Raw genomic sequence first — 25890 nt, 5'->3', positions numbered from 1 at the left:
AACCCTTCATTTATGCTGAAGCTAGTAACCAACGCTTTCGCCATCTCTAACAGGGATGAAAAGGAAGACGTGGCCTTTTATTACAGCAACTGGGACTCTGGTTAGATATTAAAATGACCTTTTCTACAATGAGGGTTGTTAAAAAACTTCACTGTAAATCTGAGGGAGATTGGAAATCTCCTTTCAGAAAGTCTCTAAAAGACAGCATGAATTTACAATAGTCTGCAGTTATTTATTTTTGGGGTCAAGGCTGGTGAGAGGAGCTAAATGACCTTTTAAAGCACCTTTGAACTTCACAGTTCAAGGAAGAGGCATTAACAAGTTCGATGGCTTTATGAATTACAACCATCTTAGTCATTTTTACTAAGCAGTGTCCCCAAAGGATTAAATAGAAGGGCCGTTTACTTAGTTTGCCTTTATCTCTGTACTTGACTCCCATCTGAAAGACATATTAATGCCATTGTTAATGGAAATTTAACTTAATTCCCATGGTATAAGCTTAACTATATATCAGGTTAGAATCTATTTTACAGGATTAGGTAGCGACACAAAATTAGTGAAAGAGCATAGCAAATGCCCTTCAAAACATGCTATATTTTTCTACCTCCTATTAGATATAGAATGACCATAGATCCCATTTCGTAAAAACAACAATAACTTGAACTGGTCTATAGAGGAGACAGTGAATTACTAAGGCATCCACACAGTAAGTATTCACAAAAAGAAAGGTGTGAGAGAGGCTAACCAATGGACAATTAAAGAACCATCTGCTGTTCTGGACCTAGAAGGCTATAGCCTTCTCATGAACCCCACCCCCAAGTCTCCACCCCAGGCAATGCTGTGGATACAGAGTGATACGCCAAAATATTAACTGCATGCTGAAATACGATATAACCGAAGTCATTGTTAGAGCTATTTATACTTGCTGTCACCTACAAGCAACATTTTTTTTTTAACACATGAGAAAATAGCTTTTAAATGGTCAACCATTGTGAGCAATTCCAATTATATTTGCATTCCTTGGAAAATCTTAACCCCTTTTACCAATCAACATCTCAGCTTCTTTTTCAATCTCCCATCCTCAAAAACATTATTATTGTGGTGATTGTTACTTTATTGTTCTAGTTAATGACAACAATAGCAAATTCTTAAGTAGTGCTTACAATATTATATGCCAGGTACTGGCCTAATACTTTACACTTATTAACTCATTTTGATCTTCCAACAACCTGTAAAAATGTCCCCATTCAAACATGTAAACCAAGGCAAGAAAATCACTTGCCTTGCCCAAAGCTTCCTGATTGGTAAGGAGCAGAGCTGGGATTCAATCCCAGGCACTTTGGTTCCAGAATCAATGGATTAGGATAGGCTCAGCCCCTCTCCAGCTGTTAACCCCTGGCCTTCAGATCACTCTACTGACTACCTCTGGACCACAAGAGTAACCCAGTAACTGAGCATTGTTTGTGCTCAAATTTTTGAAACTATAGATGTGACCACATTCTCATCCCACAACCAAATCTATTTGAAGATGTTATAGTTCCTTTTTTACAGATATGACATAAGGTAGAAACCACGCAAGACTTCGTAATTAGACAATGACAAAGCCAGGGATTAAATACATATCTGTCTTCACTCCCAAGCTGCTTATCTATTTCTCTGCGTGGCTTCCTAGCCCCTTCTCTCTGCTCTGTATATGCCTGCGCCAGGTTACCTTGCCTTGCTTGGAGGAAGTCACAAACCCTATTGGCTAGCTGGGCCTTATTACAGCTGAATAATGACTTCATTCATGTTCCGTGACCAAAAACATGTTTCATTAAAACAGTTACTCTGAACTTTGTTTCCTTTCTCAGGACTCCTGCTTCTCACTGGCCCTCTTTTAGGTGAAAAAATAGAGGTTCTCCCATGTGGGTTCTCTGCCCTACAACTCCAACTTCCTTTGCTTCCTCAGGCAGTCTTTCTTTCCTCTTCTCTGCTCCCTGCAGAGCTGCTCCTCTTCTGTGTCAGGGAGCCCTGATCACATCCTCTCCTGCCTCCACTGGGACCTGCCCTCATTCATTATTCCCTGTTTGTCTTGCATCTTCAAAACTTTCCTTCAACTTCAAGCCTTGCCCTTTGCCTATAAACATAGTCTAGTTTCCCTAATCACCCCTCCCCAAATCCTTGCTGCAATTCATTTCCTAATAAATTTATCACAGATGCAGCCTGCTTTACACCCATAAATCCTTTGCTCTTTGTTTGAAAAGAACTTTAAGCAGTTTTAACATTAAACATTTCTTAATACATGTTTCATAATTTTGCTAACCTTTTACCCTCTGCCCCTGTTAAAGGAATAAGTTGAATATAAAATAAGAAAATGTTTTAGGAAAAGTTTCACTATGCAAAGGGAAAACTTGTCATCCAACTACCCTTTCTCCAAAAGTAGCTACGCTGGTTAGCATCTTTGAGACCCTTTCAGGAAAATAAAAAAGTAAATGTCCTTCATTTATTTTTCTTTACCCTAAAGGCTCCTTTACTGTACTTTGCTTATTTTCCATGTATAATATCTTGTAGATCTATCCTTATCAGAACCCACAGGACTACTTCATTTCTTCTTATATTTGCCTAGCCCAGTGGTCGGCAAACTCATTAGTCAACAGAGCCAAATATCAACAGTACAACGATTGAAATTTCTTTTGAGAGCCAAATTTTTTAAACTTAAACTTTTTCTAATGCCACTTCTTCAAAATAGACTCGCCCAGGTCGTGGTATTTTGTGGAAGAGCCACACTCAAGGGGCCAAAGAGCTGCATGTGGCTCACGAGCCGCAGTTTGCCGACCACAGGCCTAGCCCATTGACAGGGTGTAGGATAATTTGACAAGCTCACTATTTCTATATCATCTGATTGTTCCCTCTAAAGTCTGTCTTTTGCCCAAAGAGCTGTCCAAAGGTTATTTTCAACAGCAATGCTCTCTGTCATATTCTCTGCAGCAGTAGACAACAATAACCAATCTACCTTCTAGGGGGAAAAAGTCCCTTAAATTTGATTCTCCTACCTTCTCCTTTCTTATTGTTTAGTAACTATCCTTCAGTCTCATAGTTCTATAAATGGGCTTTAAAGTTAGGTCTTGGCCTTTCTTCCTTTCTCTGTGCTTTCCTACTTGGGTAATCATTCACACACCAGCAGTGCTAACTATTCCTTAATGCCAATTAGTTTCCCATCAAGATCTCCTGTCTGAGATATCATCCCACATTTCTGTCCTTGGTGGACAAAACCACCTGCATGTTGTACTACATCTCAAATTTGTCATCTGCTTAGAGGAAGTCACAAATTCATCATTCTTATCTCATTAAATATTTTCCACTCACATACCTTAATGATTTTATCTCCAGGGCCGCCCACATTTCAATTTCAACAGTTGATGCCCACACTGCAGTCTGTGTTACCTAGTATGCATGCTCCCAGTCTTTGATCACTGAGCCATTTTACACATGCATTACTCTTCCCAAGCTTGGTTCTGTTACTGCCACTCCAATACCTTTCTGTGATTGTGCTATGAGTCCATTCCAACAGGAAGTTATCTTATAGCTCAAAATACTTTATGTTCTGCCCCATCCCATTTTTCAACTGCTTTGGCCTCTTCTCATCTATATGAACCCTACTCTGACCAAATGTGATTACACACTTTTTTCAAGTAGACCTAACACATCAGTGGACTTTTTGCCCTTTTACTCAAAGGCTCTGCCCCACCAATATGCATTTCAATTCTAATAATTCCACCAAAATTGGCAATAAAGGGAATCTAATTTATAAAATATTTCTTTTTTTAATTTAATAAATCTTTATTGTTCAGATTATTACAATTGTTTCTCCTTTTTCCCCCCATAGCTCCCCTCCACCCGGTTCCCACTCCACCCTCTGCCCTTCCCTCCCCGCCACTGTCCTCATCCATAGGTGTACAATTTTTGTCCAGTCTCTTCATGCACCCCCATACCCTTTCCCCCTGAGAATTATCAGTCCACTCCCTTTCTATGCCCCTAATACTATTATATTCACCAGTTTATTTTGTTTTTTAATTCACTTGATTTTTAGGTTCACTTGTTGATAGATATGTATTTGTTGTTCATAATTTTTCTCTTTACTTTTTTCTTCTTCCTCTTCTTAAAGAATACCTTTCAGCATTTTATATAATACTGATTTGGTGGTGATGAACTCCTTTAGCTTTTTCTTATCTGTGAAGCTCTTTATCTGACATTCAATTCTGAATGATAACTTTGCTGGGTAGAGTAATCTTGGTTGTAGGTTCTTGCTATTCATCACTTTGAATATTTCTTGCCACTCCCTTCTGGCCTGCATAGTTTCTGTTGAGAAATCAGCTGACAGTCGTATGGGTGCTCCCTTGTAGGTAATTAACTGTTTTTCTCTTGCTGCTTTTAATATTCTCTCTTTGTCTTTTGCCCTTGGCATTTTAATTATGATGTGTCTTGGTGTGGTCCTCTTTGGATTCCTCTTGTTTGGGGTTCTGTGCGCTTCCTGGACTTGTAAGTCTATTTCTTTCACCAGGTAGGGGAAGTTTTCAGTCATTATTTCTTCAATTAGGTTTTCAGTATCTTGCTCTCTGTCTTCTTCTGGCACCCCCATAATTCTGATGTTGGAACGCTTGAAGTTGTCCCAGAGGCTTCTTACACTATCTTCAACTTTTTGGATTCTTTTTTCTTTTTGCTTTTCAGGTTGAGTGTTTTTTGCTTCTTTGTTTTTCAAATCTTTGACTTGATTCTTGCGTTCCTCTAGTCTGCTGTTGGGTCTCTGTATAATATTTTTTATTTCAGTCAGTGTATATTTAATTTCTAGTTGGTCCTTTTTCATATCCTCAAGGGTCTCGCTAAATTTATCGGCCTTTTCTAGGATATTCTTGAAAAGCCTTATAACTGTGGTTTTGAATTCTATATCCAGTCGTTTGTTTTCCTCCATTTCTTTTGTTTGTGATCTGTTTCTTTGCCTCCGCATTTTCGCTGCTTCTCTGAGTTGGTAGGGTAGCTTTGTGTGCTAGGTTTCCTATATGGCCCAAGGGGTTGGCCTCCCCAGTTAACCTGAGGTGGACACTCTTGGTGCAACCCTTTGTGGACTGTGTGTACAGCCTTGTTGTAGTTAAGTCTTGATTGTTGTTGATATCACTGGGAGGAATAGACCTCCAGGCCAGTTGGCTGTGAGGATCAGCTGTGTCTATGCTGGGAGAAGTTTGGTCCTGGAGACAGCCTTATAGGATTAGACTTGCAAAATTGCAAAGGCCTCTGTGCTCAGCTTGGATGGGGCAGAGTCTCAGGGTGGAGCATACAGTCTTGGCTTCCCGTCAGCCCTGCCCTTGCGCGCATGCCTTCAGACCTCTGCCTTCCGCGACTCCCCTGAGTTTCTGCCTGACAGTCCAGATTCCCCCTGTAAGAGTGTGGGTCCCCAGGGGCTAGCCCGGAACTGGGGTTCAGTGCAGTCGGAACTAGGGTTCAGTGCAGTCAGGAGCTTCCAACTCCCTTCCACTAGGGAATGCCTGCGGCAGCCTCTGCATTCAGCTTTCTCTGCAAGCACTCGCGTGTGCACATGTGCACGCCTCCAGACCCGCCACAGCTCCCCCAGGTCTCCGAGTCTCCATGTGCCTTTCTCTCTACCTGACAGTCCAGACTGCCCCTGTATGAGCTTGGGTCTACAGGGTTTCAGTGCAGTTGGAACTGGGGTTCAGTGCAGTCTGGGGCTTCCTTCCCCCTCCCGCCAGAGAAAGTCAGCCAGGCACTCAGCCGCCCTTCCTCTCTGCATATCTGCATACATCTCAGTACCTCAGCCCTCCTTTGCTGCTCTTCTGATTCTCCGTGAGCTTTCCTCTTTCCTTCTAGTTGTAGAATTTCCACTCAGCCAGCCTTCCTGAGGTTCTGGATGATGTTCGTTCTGTCTTTTAGTTGTAGTTTTGAAATTGTTGTGCGAGGCAGCAGTTTAGGTGCTTACCTATGCCGCCATCTTGGTTTCTCCTCAAAATATTTCTTGATAGAGGCAAGAAGACATGTTTTATTCTCCATTTTAAATTGCCAGATTTAGCAAATAAAAATATGACAGTTAATTTTGAATTTCAGAGCAACAAAATAATTTTATTATAAGTATTTCCCATGCAATAGTTGGGACATGCTAATGCTAAAAAGCATTGGTTGTTTATCTGACATTCAAATTTAAGTAGGAGGCCCTTTAGTTTTATCTGGTAACTACATTTGGACTGCAAAAAACTGTGCTTTCCCCCGTCAGATAGAAAGACCAAGTTAAAATGGGCAACAGAATAAAAAGAACAGGATTTGAACTCCAGACCTTGAAAAAATGACTTTATTAACGATATTAACTCTATAAACTTTGAATATACTAACAGGTGGAGAGATGGGTCCTGTGAATTCACTTAAATAAGTAACCTGCATTTTTCTGTTGCTGAAGAACATGTTGGTTTACTACTTATTTGTAATTTCTGTGCTTAGTTCTAAGTTATTTCATGAGCAAAATCCTATATCATGCCCATTAAGGGCAGAGTCAACCATATCATTGAAAATAGTAGTAAGAAAAGACATATGCTTATGATGGGATAAAAACGAGATAATAAGAAAACTGAAAGTGGTAAGAACTATAGATATTGCACATGTATATGGGTTGAATTGATTCACAGTAGGAACAATTTTGAAGGATAAAGCAAGTCATGCAATTTGTGTTAAGTGCTATAGTTATGTAATCGAAAATAATCAGCAGGAAATGAAGGAAAATGATGGGCAAAATAGAAAATAAAAAAGGCATGGCGAAAAGATCAGCATTGAAGTCTGTAATGTAATGTTAGCATAAAAGAGCTTAGGAGTCTGTTGGGAATTTAAAGGTATCGCCCAAAGTTGCAGACACGATTCTACTATAGAGGAAGCTGGTATATCCTGGGAAAATATGCAGAATGGAATGTCTGTGAGTGAGAAGAGCATTCCCAGTTTTCAGACTTTAAGGACACAATCAGGCTATTCTGGTGGGAATGCTTCTGGGAGGCATACATTTGGGCTTTAAATGATTATTAAACAGTGTTTCCTTCCCATTTTCTCAAAACATTTATCATCTCTTATTAGCTTGTATTGAAATTGTGGGGAAGCAACTTTTCATATTTTTCCCCATCAAGCTTCACTGGGCAAAGACTATTATGTGGAATAATTGCATAATAAATATCTGCTACCTGAATGGGCAGCAATGGATATATAGAAGCAAAGTCTTTATTTTCACCTTAACAATAAAAGGCCCGCACGAGGAGTTAGCAGGAAGATGTCAGACCACAACTTAACAAATAATTATTGAATATCTAATGCATACTAGGCACAGCAGTGAATGCTACAGGTGTAAGTGTGAATGACTATCCCGTCTACCAGAAGGCAGGGCTTTCTGTCTATCAGAAAGGGAATCCAGGCCAGAATAAAGGTACTGAAAATATTCTTAAGAAAGAGGGAAATAATCTGATAGTTGGCAAATTACAAGAATAACTAATTCAGACTTGGTGGGGTGTTGGTGAAGGCCTAGCAGAAATGACACCTAAGCTGAATCTGGGAGGAAGAAAAAGTTAAACAGGTGTAGGATTAGGTGAGGAAAAGTTTCCAAGCAGAAGTAACAGAGTGTACTAGTATAAGGTATCATATGCCAAATTGGGCATACCATATTCTGAAAACTAAGAAGCTTTGTTTGGCTGAAAAATATAAAGTGGTGAGAGGGCAGGAAGAAAAATGCTAATAATTAAGGTGATTAAGAAAAACTAATGTGATTTTTTTAAAAAAAAGTTGAGATCAGATCATAAACATATTACTTACTTTGGACTTCATCTTAAAAGTAATGGTGAGCTATTGAAGAGGGTTAAACACAGAGATGATGTCACCAGAATTTATTTTAAAAAGATCAAATAAATTGATGTAGGGCAAGAATAGACACAGGGAGGAAATTGTAGAAATCATGGTTAGCAATGAAGATGGCCTGAACTTTCAAACTTTTCTGGGCTACCATTTCCTTATCATTTGGTTTTTCTCACACTATGCTGGCTGTTACTTTTCTGTTTTCTCTGCAGTGACTTCTGACCTCTTCTACATCTAAGTGTTGATATCCTCGAGGGCTCAGTCCTCAGACCTCTTCCCTTCTCTATTCGCACTCATTATCCGGTGATCTCATTCAAACTAATGGCTTTAAATATCATCTGGAAACGGACAAGTCCCACATTTATGTCTCTAGCCAGGACTCACCTCTGACCTCTAGGCTCATGTTTTCAACTTGCCTATTCAACCTCTCCATTTTGATGTTTAATAGGTATCTCAAACTTGGCATTTGTAACACTGAAGTCTTGTTTCCTCAGAATTTACTATGTCAAATTTTTCTCTTGTCAGAAATGGCAATGCCATCTTGTAGTTGCATAGCTAAAATTTTGGAATCATTCATAACCCATTTAGGCATGTAATACCTTCTACATTCTGTTACTTCTGCCTGAAATTTCTTTCCTTCAACCTAATCCTTTTCTTTTAATCTTAATAGCCAGTCTACCAGCAAATCCTTTGGACTCTGCCTTCAAAAAATATGTAGACTATGTTGTGTTTTGACAATTTCTAATGCTATCTATCTGCCTCAAGCCACAATCATCTTGAAACTGGATACTGTATATGTCTAGATAATTGTCATAGATTATTGTTACAATAGGTCATTCTAAGAGGTTTCCTTGCTTCTGGTCTCATTGTATGTTTACACTCAACACAGCAGGAACAGTTTATCCTTAAAAATATTCAGCCACTTCACCAAGGATAAAAACCCTCAAAGGCTTTCACCATCTTGCTCAACGCAAAGGTCAAAATCATTACAATGGCCTGTACTACACTTGGCCATTTGTCCCACATCTCTGATCTTAGTTATAGTGACTCCTCCCTTTGCCACTCTGCTCCATACATCCTGGCCTCCTTGCTGTTCCTCAGACAGTCCAAGCAAGCCTCTACCTCACAGCTTCTGTTTCCTGCTGTTCCCTTTGCTGGGAATGCTCTCCCCCCAGATAGCCAGATGTTTGTTTCATTGCTTTTCTTCAGGTCTTTTCTGAAACGTAATTCTATTACAGAGAACTTCCCCAAACACCTGATACACATAAAAGCAACACCCCCTCCAACCTTCCCTGAGTCCCTTACCATACTTTATTCCTCCTCACAACATGTGTCCCCAACTCCATGGTGCTTAGCACTATATATTTTCTGGATTGTTGTTTCCATCTCCCCTCACTAAAATTGTGAGCTCCGTGGAAGCAGAAACTGTATCTGCTGTGCTAGGTGCCAACCCTCCACCACCTAGAACATTTCCTAGCACGGGGTAAGAACTCAATAAATACCTGTTGAGCCCTAGCCGGTTTGGCTCAGTGGATAGTGTCCACCTTCAGCCTGAAGAGTCCTAGGTTTGATTCCAGTTACTGGCACTTACCTTGGTTGCAGGCTTGATCCCCAGCCCTGGTTGGGGCGCTTGTGGGAGGCAACCAATGGATATGTCTCTCTCACATCAATGTTTCTCTGTGTGTGTCTATCTCCCTCTCTTCCACTCTTTAAAAATAATGGAAATATATCCTCAGGTGAGGATTAAAAACAACAACAACAACAAATAAAGTATATAAATACCTGTTGAATTAAATGGAGTGATGTATATGAATAGAATGAAAATGGAAAAAGTTGATGAACTTGAGATCTCTTTATGTGGTAGAACAGAATGATTTATTGGGTTCTGAGCAGGAGAAGGGAGAGCAAAAAGATAGAGGGGTCAAGAAGGCTGTCCAAGTTCCTAACCTAGACAACTGAGTCGCTGGGCTACTATTCATTGACCTAGAGAAGACAGGAGCAGTACTGAATTAAGAATAGGGACAAACAAGGATACATTCAATTTTGAAAAAGTTGAAATTAAGGTCATTGAGAAATACTCAGCTAGAGATGACCTGGAGGTAGCTGACTCTGGCACTACTCGTTGGATTCATACTTAACTGTTAGATACAAACAACTCTGTGTAAAGCAGATGAAGAGAGAATCTGTGGTTCTGACCTACTTTCTAAGGAGAAGCTAAATTATTTTCACCCCTAAGATGAACTCGCTGAACTAGTCACTGCTCAGGAGCTTACAGCCTCTCCAAAAGCCACATCCCTAAGGCTCCCAGAAATCTCATTGTCTGACTGCAACCATTTCTCAGTCTGACTCTGGGGGTGCATGTTTGCCAGTCAGAGCCTACTATATTTTACTGCACCTCCTGACATTGTTACACAACATTTATTGAAAGCACATTTGATGGTAATGAAGTTTCTATTAACTATGATTAAATCTCATAAAGCACCTGAAGATAATTTAAGATGTGCAGAAGCAGAAAATGAAACATTCAGCTCAGTACATTAGAAAACGTAATTGATTAAATTATCTCATTTACAATAAGTGCTTTCATGAGCTATGCACTGCACATATTTTCCCCAGTTTGTCATTATGATTTGCCAACAGATATCTGAAGATTTCACTTTCTTTTTTTTCCTCTCTCTTTTAATTGAATTTATTGGGGTAACTGCGGTTAATAAAACCATATAGGTTTCAAGTGTACAACTCAACAAAACACCATCTGCATACCACATCATGTGCTCATTACCCAAAGTCAAATCTCTTTTACCCACTATTTATCCCCCCTTTGCTCTCTTCCACCTGCCTCTCCCCCTCAACCCCCTCCTTCTGCTTTCCCTCTGGCAGTCACCATACTGTTGTCTGTGTCTGTTTTGGGTGGAGTTTTTTTGTTGTTTGTTTGTTTTTTTTTTTCTTTTTACACCTCCATGCAACTGTGTGTGAGACTCTGAGTGATGTTTTCTTGCTACGGATCCTGTGCACAGCTATATATAGGAACAGGTTGTTTCTCAATTATCTTCATAATTGACTTTGATTTTGCATCAGTGATGATTCATGCACTCTTCAACCAAGCCCCTCTTTCACTGAGCAACCGCAGCCTGAATTTGTATAATGCATGCCTAACCATGCAGCTTACAGAACCCCGGTTGGATTCCTCTGGGAGCCTTTTGCAATCACATTGATTCTGTTAAGGTTTTATTTTTAGGAAATGACAAATTAAAACAGTTTAAGCAATTCGGTTGCAGTATCTAGCAATTAAGCTTGGTGTTCAGGAGCGAGAACCCCAAGCAAAAACCAATTCAGGAGTCCCCGAGGACTAGGTATAGCTACTGTGGGGTTTATGGCTGAAAGTACAGATGTAACCGAATTAGAATGGCACAGGACTCACAAATTAAGCATGAAATTAATTTTTAAAAAACACACATGCACTTTTAGGTAACTCTCACATGGGCTGCCACATGGATACCCATGATCTTGCTTGTGCTACACCCCAGAACTGGCAGGTGGCACAGGGTCTGTGAGCAGGTAGAAGTTGAGGGTCCACTTACCCAAGCTGCCACCCTGAGGTCTTGACTCAGGCACTAGCCAAATATGCAGTGACCTGTTCCCCTTCTCCCTCCCTCAACATGCACATATACAGACACACAACCACACATAAACAACCAGGTCTCTCCCCTCCAATCTGCCAGGGAGTTCAAAATCAAGCATACATGATGTAGGAGGGTTGCTACCAAGTACTAAAGATTACTTTATGGGCAGCAGACTGCATGGAAAAGAAGAAAGTTTGTTTTTGTTGTTCTGCAAAGATTTCAGACTCTGCAAGAAATGGCTTCTTTATATCTCAAGCCTAACTGAAGCAACATAATAAACTACGAACATAAATAGCTTTACTAACCCTTCTCTCGTGTTTCCTGACCCCTGTCCCATGATACCTATTTCTGTCTATCTTCACAGCCTCTTAATTCTTTCAAAGAAGGTGGCTAATAAGAGCTATTAACTCTCCAAAGCTATTTGAATTTTAATGCCCTAGGATTAAAAGATCAAAAACCATTCATTTTATACTAAAATGGGCAATACTGACCAGGGACACCTTCCACAAGATTTACAAACCGAACCTGCCAGGCCCTTGTCTCTCTTCCCTACTGCTAAGAAGCCTTGTGATCTCAATTATGCTTTACACCAAGCTTGTCAAACTCAAAGGCTAACTCGGGCCAAATAAATGAGGCATGCGGCCCACGGGCCGTGAGTTTGACATGCTTGCTTTACACACTAATGGGCCGTGGGGAACATATTACAATGTAGATACTCCAGTGCCCCTCGCCCCGTACCAGGAATTCCAATTCCTTTGTTCTAGTCTGAGATGGGGCATATTTAACAAGCTCCCACCACATCCCAACATTCTCATGCATGTGGTCCCTGATCTACCTTTTGCGAAATATTTTTCTAAGACAGAGGTTCTCAAGCCTAGCTGTACACTGGAGTCACCTGGGGAGCTTCAAAAACTAGAGATTATTGGGGTCTAACCCCCCACCCCCATTTTTATTATACTGGTTTGGGGTATAGCCTAGGAATTGGGATTTTTAAAAGTCCTCTGTGTGGTCCTCAAGGTCAGTCAAGGCCTGAACTATAAGATGGAATGCTGAGCTGCCACCCATTCAATTTCTGCTCCTTTCCCCAAATCTACCACCTGCATAAGATAGAGATAAGGCAAAGGCCCTCCCAGGAAGCAAGCCTGTAATTACAGGGCTCCAGCCAGCACCACCCTCTCATTTCCAGTTTCTGATCCTTTTACTGTGGAATACTGGTTCCTCATTTACCCGCTTGCCATGGATTTAACAGTTTGCATTTCAGGCACCCCTTCCTCCTCCTAGGTAGAGAGGGGTGTAGTCAGGCTTATGTCCAAGTTGCTTTTCATGAAAGTGTGTGTTGATAAGTATTTATTAATTGTAATGCTGTAAATCTCTTCAGAAATGACAGTTGTAGAGAAACAGACTTACAGGCAGGCAGAATCAGGAGGAGAGATTTACTTTTATTCTGAGGGAGGGAAGGGGTGTGCATATTTCTTTCTGATTTAAACCTCTGATATGTGACTCCAAACCCAATGAGCAGAAGCCCCGAAAGCCCTGGATCTTTTGTACAAACTTCAGTTCTGTGTGGCTCCTAAGCAAATACAATGGTAAGGCAGCAGATATGAGAATAAATTATAGTCACAAGAGGAAAAAGAACTTACTTTGGGGTTTTATCTCATGAAGAGGTTTTTTATCTAAAAGAAAGAAAGAGAAAAAAGTTGCATTTAATAAATTTACATGGAGCAGATATATTTCCTATATCATTTGGTCTATCTCTATAAAGGAACATTTTGTCTATTTTTGCAGATAACATATAGATTATGTTGTCAGTATTTTTCCTTTTTGCTCTATTTCTTTATTTTTCTGTTTTGCAATCTTTTTTTAGGATGATTGCCTCATTCCTTTCTTTTTCCTCAGGCTTACTAGAGTTTCTTTCTGTTGCATTTGCTAGATTCTGATCTGCATGATGAGAGCTGTGAGCTTGCAGGCTGCCCCTTTTTATATACAGCCAGGAGACGGCTCAGGTAAGGGATGCTATTTCACTATATATAGTAGAAAAATGAACCAGTGAATAAATATTTAAAGGGATCCTGCCTTGGTCGGCGGTTATCATAGCCTGGATAAAAAGTTCCAAACTGTGTTGTTTATGCATTCTCCTTGGGTATGCATGCGGTATTGTGGGCATGTTTTAAGAAATCACACTTTTTTGTTTCATATCTCTATTAATTGTTAAAACATGCACAGTTTCTCTCAATGGAAAGGTGTCATTTTACAGCCATAATGTTGAACAGTGAAGCAGTCAGATGAGGTGGGTACAGAGAAAAGACATTCAGACTTTTACTGAAGCGGGGCCACAGGAGCCAGAGCCCAGATGAGATACTTTCTTAATTTTCCCCATTGCCTCCCATTCACCCTCTCCTGCCCTGTCTCCCATCACCGAATAACCCTGCAATAATTTTCTAAATCAATAGGAGACTGGGTGCCTGGGACTTACGCTGTTTTATACCACAGCCTCTCCACTCCCCATCTCCCCTGCCTGGTCCCATTCCTGCCAAGGGCTCCTCCACAATACAGAATCCTGGGAGGCCCAAACTTCAGACACCAAGGCCAAGGTTCCAGAAGATTTGCAAGGCGAGTCAGCCCTCTTACTAGTCCTTTCAAGGGCTCAGATGAAACAGTCAGACTCCAAGCACTGAGGCTGCTGCTAGGCGGTCACAGAACCACACTGTGATCGGGGGGACCTTGCAAGGTCACCTTGTGCTGCGCCCTTCCTCCGTTTGCCTGAAGGCGAGCCACACACGGGGTGAGACACTGTCATTTTGGATTATGTTTTAACCAAATCAAACCTAGTGCAGTACACATTTGAGAACTTCATAAATATCATCTCACTGACTGCACCATAACCTCTCCCAGGCAGATAGATGCAGCTCTACTCGGAATTCTTCATGGAATTCTTCCCCTAACCCAGTCCTTCACTTAATACTGGTTTTGACAGAAAGCCCTGGCAGTGTGATTTAAGTACATCTCCTGTGTGTTTTGCCATCTGATTTGTTAAGGGAGTAGCTGTTAAAAGTTGCATGTAAATCACACTCTTGCCAATGGGCCACCATTTTTTTCTTCTTCAATATATGCGGAAAGTTCACTGGCAAATGGCAATGTCTGGCAAATCTTTCTTTCAATGAACAATCCTCAAAAAAGATAATAACTTGTTCAAGTTGATATGCTCATATTCAGATTTTTATAGTCAGGTTTCTTAAAACAGGACAATATTCACATTCAGCTTATCACATCAATTTAATGCCACCAGCTTTCCCCAGAGCAGGTGACGCCTGGCGAAGTCCAGATGCTAATGCACTCAAGAATTAGAATAAAACCACTGTGGGGTCTAAACCTAACCTCAGTTTTTGCTTATTGCATGCTATCTGACAGCATTTGGCATGGGCACAGCGATGCTGGCAGGCCCGGGCTGAGCCATCTAACGTGATGCATTGCTAGGACTACACAGAGAGACATGCAGAACATCTGTTTAGGACCCTGGCTGAGCTAAACTGTATTATCTTCCTTCTAAACCACAGGAACGGAGGGTATGCCAGGTAGCAAAATGAAGCTCCATTAAAAATGGGTGCTATATATAACTACTCCCCAGAAAAATAAAATTGAATACAGCCAGGCTATGAAAAAATCAGGGTGGTGCATTCCACTGGATATAGCTCTGCAGGAAAAAGAGTGACTGAAGCTGACAAGCTGAGGGCAAAGGTCCCAAGATAGGCCTCAGGCCACAAGGCACATGGACAGGAGTGGGCATTTCCCCCCTGAACCAGCTCTGGTGCCCTCACTATTAGCAGTGTGGTGTTGTGGGATTAGTGCAAACTCTCAGAGCTCAGACAGGCTTTAAATATTGAATTGTTTGTATCCTATCTATGTGGTCTCAGTGTCCTTCTCCAAAGTAAAATGCGAATGATAATTTCCTTGAAGATTGATGCTGGCGACTAAACATGATGAATGTGAAGTGTGCAGCACAGGGCTGGCACAGGTGAAGCATCAATAAATGGTAGCTAATAACTAATATTATGATTTCAACATGTTGTAAATAGGATCATCCTTGTCACTTGTTCAGGGTGAAAAAAAAACACAACGGCATGATTCTTGGGGATGATTCACAACCCCACGTTCTAGTGCATTTCTGGGGTGCTGGAAAGGGAGTGAAGGCCCTTGTGGCTGCTTTATGAGACTGAGTCAAAACTTCAGTTTCCTGATAGGGATAAAAACGGGCAGGGACCAGAAGACCCTCGAGGGCTCGCTAGCTTTCACCCACCATAAATCAGCAGAATAACAAGCAATGACATTCCATTTGAAATCTATTTGACATGATTTCCTAGAGCAGAGCAAAATTTATTCCAAGAGATTCTGCTGGACTGTGGGATTTGTGGTGTGAAGGGCCAGGGAGTCTTGTGGGTCAGTGTGCAGACTCTCGTGGAAAAGGCTTGAAGCCTCTGGTGCCCAGGAGAGCTTTAGTCCTCTAGCGTCAGCATCAAAATTGGGTCCTGCTGTATTTTGTGAAATACCAGTCTCATGTCATCAACCTGATAGCATACAGCATTTCCCCCGCTTGAATGTCTGAACAGTCTCTAATCCAGTGGTTCTCAACCTTTTTAATGCCGTGACCCTTTAATACAGTTTCTCATGTTGTGGTGACCCCCAACCATAAAATTATTTTCGTTGCTACTTCATAACTATAATTTTGCTACTGTTAATGAATCGTAATGTAAATATCTGTGTTTTCCGATGGTCTTAGGCTCTACAGCAGTGGTTCTCAACCTGTGGGTTGCGACCCACAGGTTGCAGTCTCTAATCCAGTGGTTCTCAACCTTTTTAATGCCGCGACCCTTTAATACAGTTTCTCATGTTGTGGTGACCACCAACCATAAAATTATTTTTGTTGCTACTTCATAACTGTAATTTTGCTACTGTTAATGAATCGTAATGTAAATATCTGTGTTTTCTGATGGTCTTAGGCTCTACAGCAGCGGTTCTCAACCTGTGGGTTGCGACCCACAGGTTGAGAACCACTACGACCCACAGGTTGAGAACCGCTAGCAGGGTCGCCTAAGATCATTGGAAAACACAGATATTTACATTACGATTCATAACAGTCGTGACCCACAGGTTGAGAACCGCTGCTGTAGAGCCTAAGACCATCAGAAAACATAGATATTTACATTATGATTCATAACAGTAGCAAAATTACAGTTATGAAGTAGCAACGAAAATACTTTTATGGTTGGGAGTCACAACATGAGGAACTGTATTAAAGGGTCGAGGTATTAAAAAGGTTGAGAACCACTGCTTTAATCCATGAGCTTGAGAGAGGGCTTCCCATCAACCTCACTGTCTTATGCCAGGCCTGCCCACCCCACTCTTGATGTCCTTTTATTCTGTTTGTATAATCATTTTCTCACAAGGCGGAGGGCCATGCATCCACTTGGCCTTGGTCAACCAAATCCTCTCTGCTTTGATTTTACCTCTCTCCAAGGCCCTGTTCAAATGACCCCTTAGTAAATTAATCCATTAGGGCCATAGTTCTATTAATGTTGGCTGCACATCAGAATCACCTGAGGAGCTTATTTTTAAAAGAAAATACCCATGCCTGGGCCCCACTCCAAGAGCTCCTGATTAATTGGGGTTTGTGTTTTTGTAATTACTGAGGGCACCACCACTTCCTGGCAACACATCTGGGGGTTTGTGTACTGAACTTCTTTTGATCTCTGCCTCCCTAGGAGGCTTTGGGGTAGCTATGGTATCTGATGGGTCCAGAAAGATCCCTTTTGTATTCTGCAGACAGAGAAATGTAATTTTGAGCCAGTGGCAGCTGAGCTTCAGTTTGTGAAAATCAAAACTATTTGCCAAAGACCTAAGGTACACTGAGAGGTACCTTCTGGGTAAATGGACAGTGATAATAAATAAGTAAAACTCAGTCTTATTATTTGTGTACTCATAAGCTAAAAAACAGGAGTGTTGTTGTTTAGTTTTAGAATTTTAATAGTGTCTTAAATTATGTCATGTGTTCTTTAGGTTATCTATACAAGTCTAGGCCTTTTCACTTTATTTTATACTAGAGGCCCGGTGCATGAAAACTCATGCACTGGAGGGGGGTTCCTTAACCTGGCCTGCCCCCTCTCACAGTCCAGGAGCCCTCAGGGGCCGGGAGGTGACCCAGTGATCAGGGGAAGGCGACGCCCCATCACACCTCTGCTGCTGCCACTGCTGGCAGCATGAGCCTCAGCCAGCCCTGGTTACCTGAGCCTCAGGTGGCCCTGGACAGCTGGGCAGCCACCATCTGAGGTTTGCCTGTGCCTCAGGCTGGCTCTGGACGGCTGGGGGGGCTGAGGGGACTGTGGGACTCTAGAGGCAGGTCCGACCTTGCCGCGCGCCTGCCGCCCCGGTGGGGCTGAGGGGACTGGGTGCTGCCATCTTTGAGGGTGTGGCAGTCAATTAACATATTCCCTCTTTATTAGATAGGATATGCACTAGAGGCCCGATGCACAAAATTCGTTCAAGGGGCTCAGCCCTCGCACCCCAGCTTTGTCCGGAAGGTCGTCCGGCTATCTGGTCTAATTAGCGTATTATGCTTTTATTATTATAGATGAGATTATGTGCATGTGTATACTTACACATATATATTATCAGGAAACTGCATGAAATAGACAGTTATTGATCATTTTTACCTATAAAAACATGGAATTATCTTTTATATATCATTCTGTAGTATGCTTTTGTTTCCTAGTACTGTACTATAATGCAAATATTGCTTTGCATGTGCCAAATTTATGAGAGGGGGGAGAGAAAAAGAGACAGAACAATTTATGTATTTTTGATGGTGATTTGGTTCTTTTCCACCTTTCTTGCTTTCTTTGTTATATGGGATGCTCCTAAAGCATTTCCATGGTATCCATTGTTCTTAGGAGATATTTATAGCTGCACCCCTACCTTCCCTCCCACATGCCCACATCCAGCCTTATCTGTTATTTCCCAGAGAATAAACGTGGCCAGCTTCGTGCAGCCCACATGCTGCAGATCTAGGAGAGCAGGCCTGGGAGATGCAGCATGTGTGGACAGATGCAGTCAATCTCCAACCTATAGAATGGGCAAGGAAGGGGCTGCTTCCTAAAACCTGTGGGCTGTGATTATTTGAAATCAGTTCCTATGAGTTTTGACAACTAACAAGTTTTGACAACTTGATACCAGAGTCTGTGTTCTCTTTTGAGATTCAGGCATAGAGCCGCTCATTGAACACCCACCAGACAGATAGCCCAGACAGACACTCTTCACCAGGCAACAATCACAGATGTCATTATAGTTAATGATTACCATTTTCTTCTTCACTAAACCAGCCATGTCCGTTTCCATCTCCAAATATAATTTTTATGATTTCCTTCATTGATCATATTCTTTGAAACCTTTTTCATCCCACAAAAAAACATATTTGTTGATTATTTTAATGTGCCCTCCACAGTCTTAGTACTTTTAAATGGTTTAGGAGGTGCTTCTGAAGTCTGTGGAATTGTCAATCTTCTCTGCCCACTCCCTGTCACTGGGCTAATCCTCTAGCATCAGCACAAGGGATCTACCATGATTCCACTGCCCTAAGTCAAAGCCAACTGCCCTGCCTATCTTTATGGTCTCCTATTAGCTGATCCCACCGCAACAATTAGGACTTGGTTTCCACAGCACCTCCACACAGTTCATGCCCTAGTCTGAGCAATCCATTACCACTCCTGCCTATGCTGGTGCCTCTCCTTGGGATGTCCTTTTCCCTCCAAACCTCCTACGTAAAAATGTCCTGACTCCCAGGCATAGATCAATTAAAGCAAAACAAAAACTTTTCAATTAAAATTGATGTATTCTATTCATTATAATAATTTTAGGTGTACAACATACTGATTAGACATTTATAAATCTTATTAACTGTTCACCTGATAAGTCTAGTACCCATCTAACACAATACATAGTTATGACTATCTTTCCTATAGTGTACTTTATATCCCAGGGACTGTTTTTCTACTGGCAATTTGCACTTCTTAATTTCTTTACCCTTCCACACCAACCCCCCTGAAACCCCTCCCCCTGATTGACAATCAATTTGTTTTCTATTTCTGTGAGTTTATTTCTGTTTTGTTCATTCATATATTTGTTTCTCAACTTCCACATATAAGCAAATTTATAAGGTATTTGTCTTTCTCTGTCTGAATTATTCCACCTAGCATAACCCTCTAGGTCCATCCATGTTGTCACACATGGTTAAGATTTTTTTATGGGTTATATTCCATTATATATATGTACCGTATCTTATCTATTGGTCTATCAATAATCATTTAGGCTGCTTCCATACCTTGGCTATTATAAATAATACTGCAGTGAACAGTGGGGTGCATATATCTTTTCAAAGTAGTGTTTTGGATTTCTTCAAATATATATCCAGAAGTGGAACTGCTGGGTCATATGGTAGTTCTGTTTCCCATAGTGGCCACACTGATTTATAATACCACCAACAGTGCATGAAGATTCCTTTTTCCACATCCTGGCAAACATTTGTTATTGATTATTTTATTGATGATAGCTGTTCTGACAGATGTGAGGTTATATCTCCTTGTGATTTTAATTTACATTTCTCTGATTATTAAAGACTTTGAGTATCTTTTTATATGTCTACTGCCCATCTGTATGTCCTCTTTGGAGAAATGTCTAGTCATATCCTCTGCTCATGTTTTTAATCGAATTTGTTTGTGTTTTGGGTGTTAAGTTCTGAGTTCCTTAAATATCTTCTCTCATTGAATAGGTTCTTTGCATTTTGTTGATGGTTTCCATCACTGTGCAAAAACTTTTTTAGTTTGATAAAATCCCATTTGTTTGTTTTTTGTGATGTAAATTTTAGGATTATATGTTCTAAATCTGAAAAATGCCACTGATATTTTGATAGGAATTTTATTTTATCTATAGATTTCTTTGGATAGTATGGACATTTTAAAGATGTTAATTATTCCTATCCGTGAGCACTTATGGCCTTCCATTATTTTCAAATTTTTCAATTTCTTTCTTTAGTATCTTATAATATTCCAATTACAAATCTTAAATTTTTGGTTAAATTTATTCCTAGGAATTTTATTCTACTTGATGCAATTGTAGAATAGTTTTAATAATTTCTCATTTTGATAGTTTATTAGTATATAAAATATTTGTCAGTTTATTTTGTTCATTGGATTCCACATTAAGTGAGATTTCTTTGTAATTCTGTGGTGTTAGTTGTCACTTCTCTTTCATTTCAGATTTTATTTGGGCCCTCCTTTTCCCCCCCTTGATGAGTCTTGCTATAGTTTTATCAATTTTGTTTATCATTTCAAAATACTGTCTCTTTGTTTCAATGAACTTTTCTATTTTTTTAGACTACTTTGTCCCCCCACCCATCTGATCTTTATAATTCTCTTCCTTTCCATTTCTTTGGACCTCTCTCTCTCTCTCTCTCTCTCTCTCTCTCATTCCTTTAGTTGTGAGGTTAGATTGTTTATTTGAGGTTTTTTGTTTGTTTGTTTGTTTTTTTAGTGCAGGCCTGTATTGCTATAACTTTCCCTCTTAGAACTTCTTTGGCTGTGTCCATAGATTTGGGATCTTTGTTTTCATTTTCATATGTCTTGATGTCTCTTTTGAATTATTCCTTGATCTCGTTGTTAACCCATTCATTGAATGTTATTTAGCTCCTATGTGTTTTTCAGTCTTTTTCTTGATTTCTAGTTTCATACCATTATGGTCTGAGAAAAAGCTTGATAAAATTTCATTTTCCTTAAACTTACTGAATCTTGTTTTGTGTCCTAATATGTGGTCTATACTAGAAAATGTTCCATGTTCACTTGAAAAGAATGTATATTATGCTGCTTTGTGGTGAAATGCTCTGATGATATCAATTAAATCCATCTGATCTAGTGTGTCAGTTAAGGCAGCTGTTACACTGTTGATTTTCTATCTGGAAGATGTATTCACTGATGTCAATGGGGTGTTAAAATCCCCTCCTGTGACTATATTACTGTCAATCTCTCCCTTTATGTCCATCAAGATTTGCTTGATATATTTAGGGGCTTCTATGTTGGGTGCATAAATGTTTACAAGGGTTATATCCTCCTTTTGGATTGATGGCTTTATCATTATGTAGTGTCCTTCTTTGTCTCTAACTCTTTTAACATTTGACTTGAAGTCTATTTTGTCAGATGTAAGTATTGCTGCCCCAGCTTTTTAAATTTATTTCCATTTTCATTAAATATCTTTTTCCATCCTCCCTTTACTTTTAGTCTGTATATCTTTCATTTTGAGGTGGGTCTCTTGTGGACAGCATATACATGGGTCTTATTTTATTATCCATTCAGCTACCCTATGTCTTTTGTTTGGTGCATTTAAGCCATTTGCATTTAAAATGATTATTGTTGATACATATTTATTGCTATTTTATTCTTTTAACTATGCCCTCCTTTTGTGTGATTCAATTTCTGGGAATATATCTGAAGAAACCCAAAACACTGATTCAAATAATATATGTATCTTTATTTCATTGCAGCATTATTTACAATAACCAAGCTTTTGAAGAAACCCAAGTGCCCATCAGTAGATGAGTGGATAAAAAAGAAGGAAATCTTACCTTTTGCAACAGCATGTTTGGACCTGGAGAGTATTATATTAAGTGAAATGAGCCAGTCATAGAAAGACAAGTACCATATGATTTCACTTATATGTGAAATTTAATGTACAAATTAAACTAACAAACAAAATAGAAACAAATTCATAGCAACAGACTGGCAGCTGTCAGAGGGGAGGACTGATGGGGGACTGGGTGAAAAAGGTGGAGAGATTAAGAAAAAAAACCTCATAGGGGTGATAGAAGAAGATAAAATGGTGAACATACAATACAATAGATTTTAATGACAAATACACTTATTTTAATAGATACACTAGGAAATTTTTAACTAAATATATATAGTGTCACACTGTCAGTACCTTTGCAGGTCATGAAAAACTTAACTTTTTCTGAAACAGGAATCCCTTTACTAGAACACACACACACACACAATAGTTATTGTTTTTACTATGGATGCTAAATGCTTTGAATGGATTTGCCTATTTCCTCCTAAAAAAACAAAACACACCCTTTCTATGAGGCACTATTATAACATTTATTTTATAGATTAGTAAATTAAGGCTTAAGAAACTTGCTCATAGTGTTGTAATCAAAATTCAAACTCATGAAATCTGACCCCCAAACTCCTGAGTTTTCAACCTGTTCTTTTCTAAATGGGGTTAATGTTGAATCCTGTAGGCCCAGCTCATTTATTTCTTGCAATTCTAGGTTCATGTCTATCCCTAATTTGCAAACAGGATAACCAGTATAAACTGAGAATCATAGAGGGCAGTGGAGGGCTATTCACCCTTTGCTCTGAATGCCAAATCAATGCAGATCCATCCTGGGTCAGCCTCATGGAAGTTCAACCTCTTGTCTTCAGACAATGCCTAGTTCAGAACTGCTGCCTTCCCTGTGCTTCTTAGGCATATATTACCTACAAAATATTTTCACTTTTGCTATAATGATTTGCATTTCCACCAACTTTCTGGTTGTATGGCTAAAATTTCATTTCCTTAAGAAATGTTTTTAAGTTTTCTAATAGGTTTTCTGTCTCCAGTTTACATTATCATGGTGATTGGTTCTTATTTGTCTCTTTAATTTCCTTGGGTTTTTGTTTCATTTTGCTTTGTTTTTGTCTTTTTCCACTTTAAGTAATGTGATCTTGTTTCTGCTCTCCAGATGCCCAAATTTAATTTTAAAGTCCTTCCTATTTACAGTGGAGGTGTTTTATTTCAATTCTTCTTCTAAAGTGGATAAAGTGAACAGGATGTGCCTGAGAGAAACTGCCAGAGATCATGTTTCTGAAGCAAGACATAGCACTTCCTGTCCAATTCCACCAAAATAATGTAAGCCGAGTATAAAAAAAAGTACATATTGATATATGTTGGGAAGTAAATAATATAGGAATAGAAAAAAGTGGATAGAAGAGAAATGAGGGCAAACTAAATACCTTGATTTCTATTGGCTGAAAAATAAATTCTTTTTTTTTTTTAAATATATTTTATTGATATTTTACAGAGAGGAAGGGAGAGGGATAGAGAGCCAGAAACATCGATGAGAGAGAAACATCGATCAGCTGCCTCCTGCACACCCCCCACTGGGGATGTGCCCACAACCAAGGCACATGCCCTTGACCGGAATCGAACCCGGGACCCTTCAGTCCGCAGGCTGACGCTCTATCCACTGAGCCAAACCGGTTTCGGCTGAAAAATAAATTCTTACCTTGGTTACTCTGTCATAACTATGTACATGTAGCACAGGTCTATGAGAAAATAAAAATGGTGATATGGGGAAATTTCCTGGATAAAAAAAGGTATCTTAACTGTTTTAGATCCCTTGCTCCTCAAGGAAAGCTTCACAGCTATGATACCCCTCCTTATTCCTAATGAGTATACTGTGAGTGTGGGACCTGTCCTTTTCGCATCTCCACTCCTCCTACCAGTCTTTTGTGGTTTCTTCTTTACATCCTTAAAGAGTTCTGTTCAGCTAGTCTTCAGGTGGTTCTCAATGATCATAGGTCTATAATTTAGTTGTGATTTTGATGTGATCATGGAGGAGGCCAGCACTGCATTTACCTATTCCACCATCTTGACCGGAAGGCTATCTTTAATTAGAAAGCATAAAAGTAGAAAAGTCTACAGTGGGTGGATAACAAAGGGGAGACATTTTATGATAATTTGTTGTATATGGTTTATCTACATTCTCTTTATGCTCAGTTCTACTCATGGCATTTGAATTTAAGCACAAAAACGAAACATTTAGCCTTATCGAATTTTTAAAAAATGCTTTTACTAGGACACATGAGTATGGGGCTCTCTCTGCTTTATTTTCTTTTTTAATTAAGCACAATGGAAATTTTAGTCATGAGCCATTCTACTCTGTCTCTTTAAAGCTTGTTAGTCACTGGTCGTCTTATTGCATCCCATAATGGTAAAGTGTTTATTGGGGTGTGGGGGAGAGATTGTTGCTAAGCTGCTAATGATACCATATGTTCCCAGTCCTACCCTCTTATTTACTCTTGTGGATTTGCAATACTGTATTCACATTTGCTATGCAGTATGCATGAAGGCAACTCTGAATTAATCAATTGTTTGTTATGCAGAAAGCAGCTATTATAAAAAGGAGCACCTACTATGTACAGTAAATTGAATTAAAATGGGTTTTTAATATTAAAACTATCTGGGAGAATTAGCAAGCAGCTGGAAATTTCATGACAATTTAAGAATGGATTGTGCTAGCATGTTATCTTGCTACGCCATTTTCATTTTTTTGCTATATAAAGTTTACGCTATAATTAAGCAATTGTGCAGTGCAGCTGGTTCTGAAATATGAACTTATCCAACAAAAAGTTTAAGAATGAGTCAAGTAGGATTCAGGACTTTTTGCCTAAAGAAAGGAAATGATGGGTTTTGTTAAGGTAAAAGGACACCTATCCATTATAATCCTATATACAAAATAGGCATTCCATAAACCATTAGCAAAATGTAAAAGTTGTTTCAGATGCACTGAACAAACTCCAGAATGGTGTCCTAGGAAAGATAGAGAAGGGACTTGGGTAATTACTATAAGGATGACAATGACATTGAGAATAGCCCAGGATAAAATGCTTAGCAAGACAACCTTTATTCTGATGTGATTACAAGCTCACCTTTTCAGGTGCTTCTTTTAGGTCATTTAAGTAGATCATTCAATAGATAATGTTGTTAGATTATTAAATCTAAGCTTGGGGTAGTTTAATTGAACCGACTATTGTCTTTGTCCTTGATGTGGTTTTCAAACTGTCAATTCAAACTTTTCTTATCAATGTATCCATCAGAAATGAAAACAAACCACAGTTTAACTGATATTTCAGTTTCTGAGCTATCCATGTTGAACTGACCTATCTTACATTTTGACCAGAAGGCTGGATTAACTATCAGGTAGCTCAGCCTTGAAGATTTCCTCTCTCTTTCAGGCCCCTGTGGCATTTCTCTGGCTTCAATCTTACTACATCTCAAGGCACTAATCCCTTCTGAAGCAGATCTATTTAATCTTCTCAAGTCAAAGCCCTTAGTTTTATATCTGCTGGAGTAAAGGAAGAGGGAGCAGGCTTTTCTTATTTCTTAGGATCAAGCTAAATACCCTGCCATTTTCACCCTTCTGTTCCTTTCAATGAGGCATGCATATGTCATTTACCTCTGGTTGTGCTCCTCAGAGCATAGACGAAGCTAAGTTCAGCAAGCAGAAAGGACATGGTCAAAAACTACCTAACTCTGGTGTTTA

At 39.7% G+C, this 25890-nt stretch overlaps 1 protein-coding gene across 9 annotated transcripts in view; it reads right to left on the bottom strand.

Annotated features, from left to right (window-relative positions):
- The window catches only part of UNC5D (unc-5 netrin receptor D), a 629157-nt gene that overhangs the window by 168078 nt on the left and 435189 nt on the right, over positions 1-25890 (bottom strand). For 6 of the 9 annotated variants that reach the window (XM_080659992.1, XM_080659987.1, XM_080659995.1 and 3 more), the window contains one exon: positions 13130-13162. The exons of the other annotated variants lie outside the window; for them this stretch is intronic. In XM_080659992.1, coding sequence (XP_080516118.1) covers positions 13130-13162 — 33 coding nt within the window. The remainder of the gene's footprint in view (positions 1-13129; positions 13163-25890) is intronic. 9 annotated transcript variants of the gene reach the window in all.

This window comes from Plecotus auritus (genome assembly GCF_963455305.1).
Source record: "Plecotus auritus genome assembly, chromosome: 3".
Classification (NCBI taxonomy): domain Eukaryota; kingdom Metazoa; phylum Chordata; class Mammalia; order Chiroptera; family Vespertilionidae; genus Plecotus; species Plecotus auritus.
Note: the sequence above shows the minus strand (reverse complement) of the source record. Positions and strands in the feature narration are given on the sequence as shown.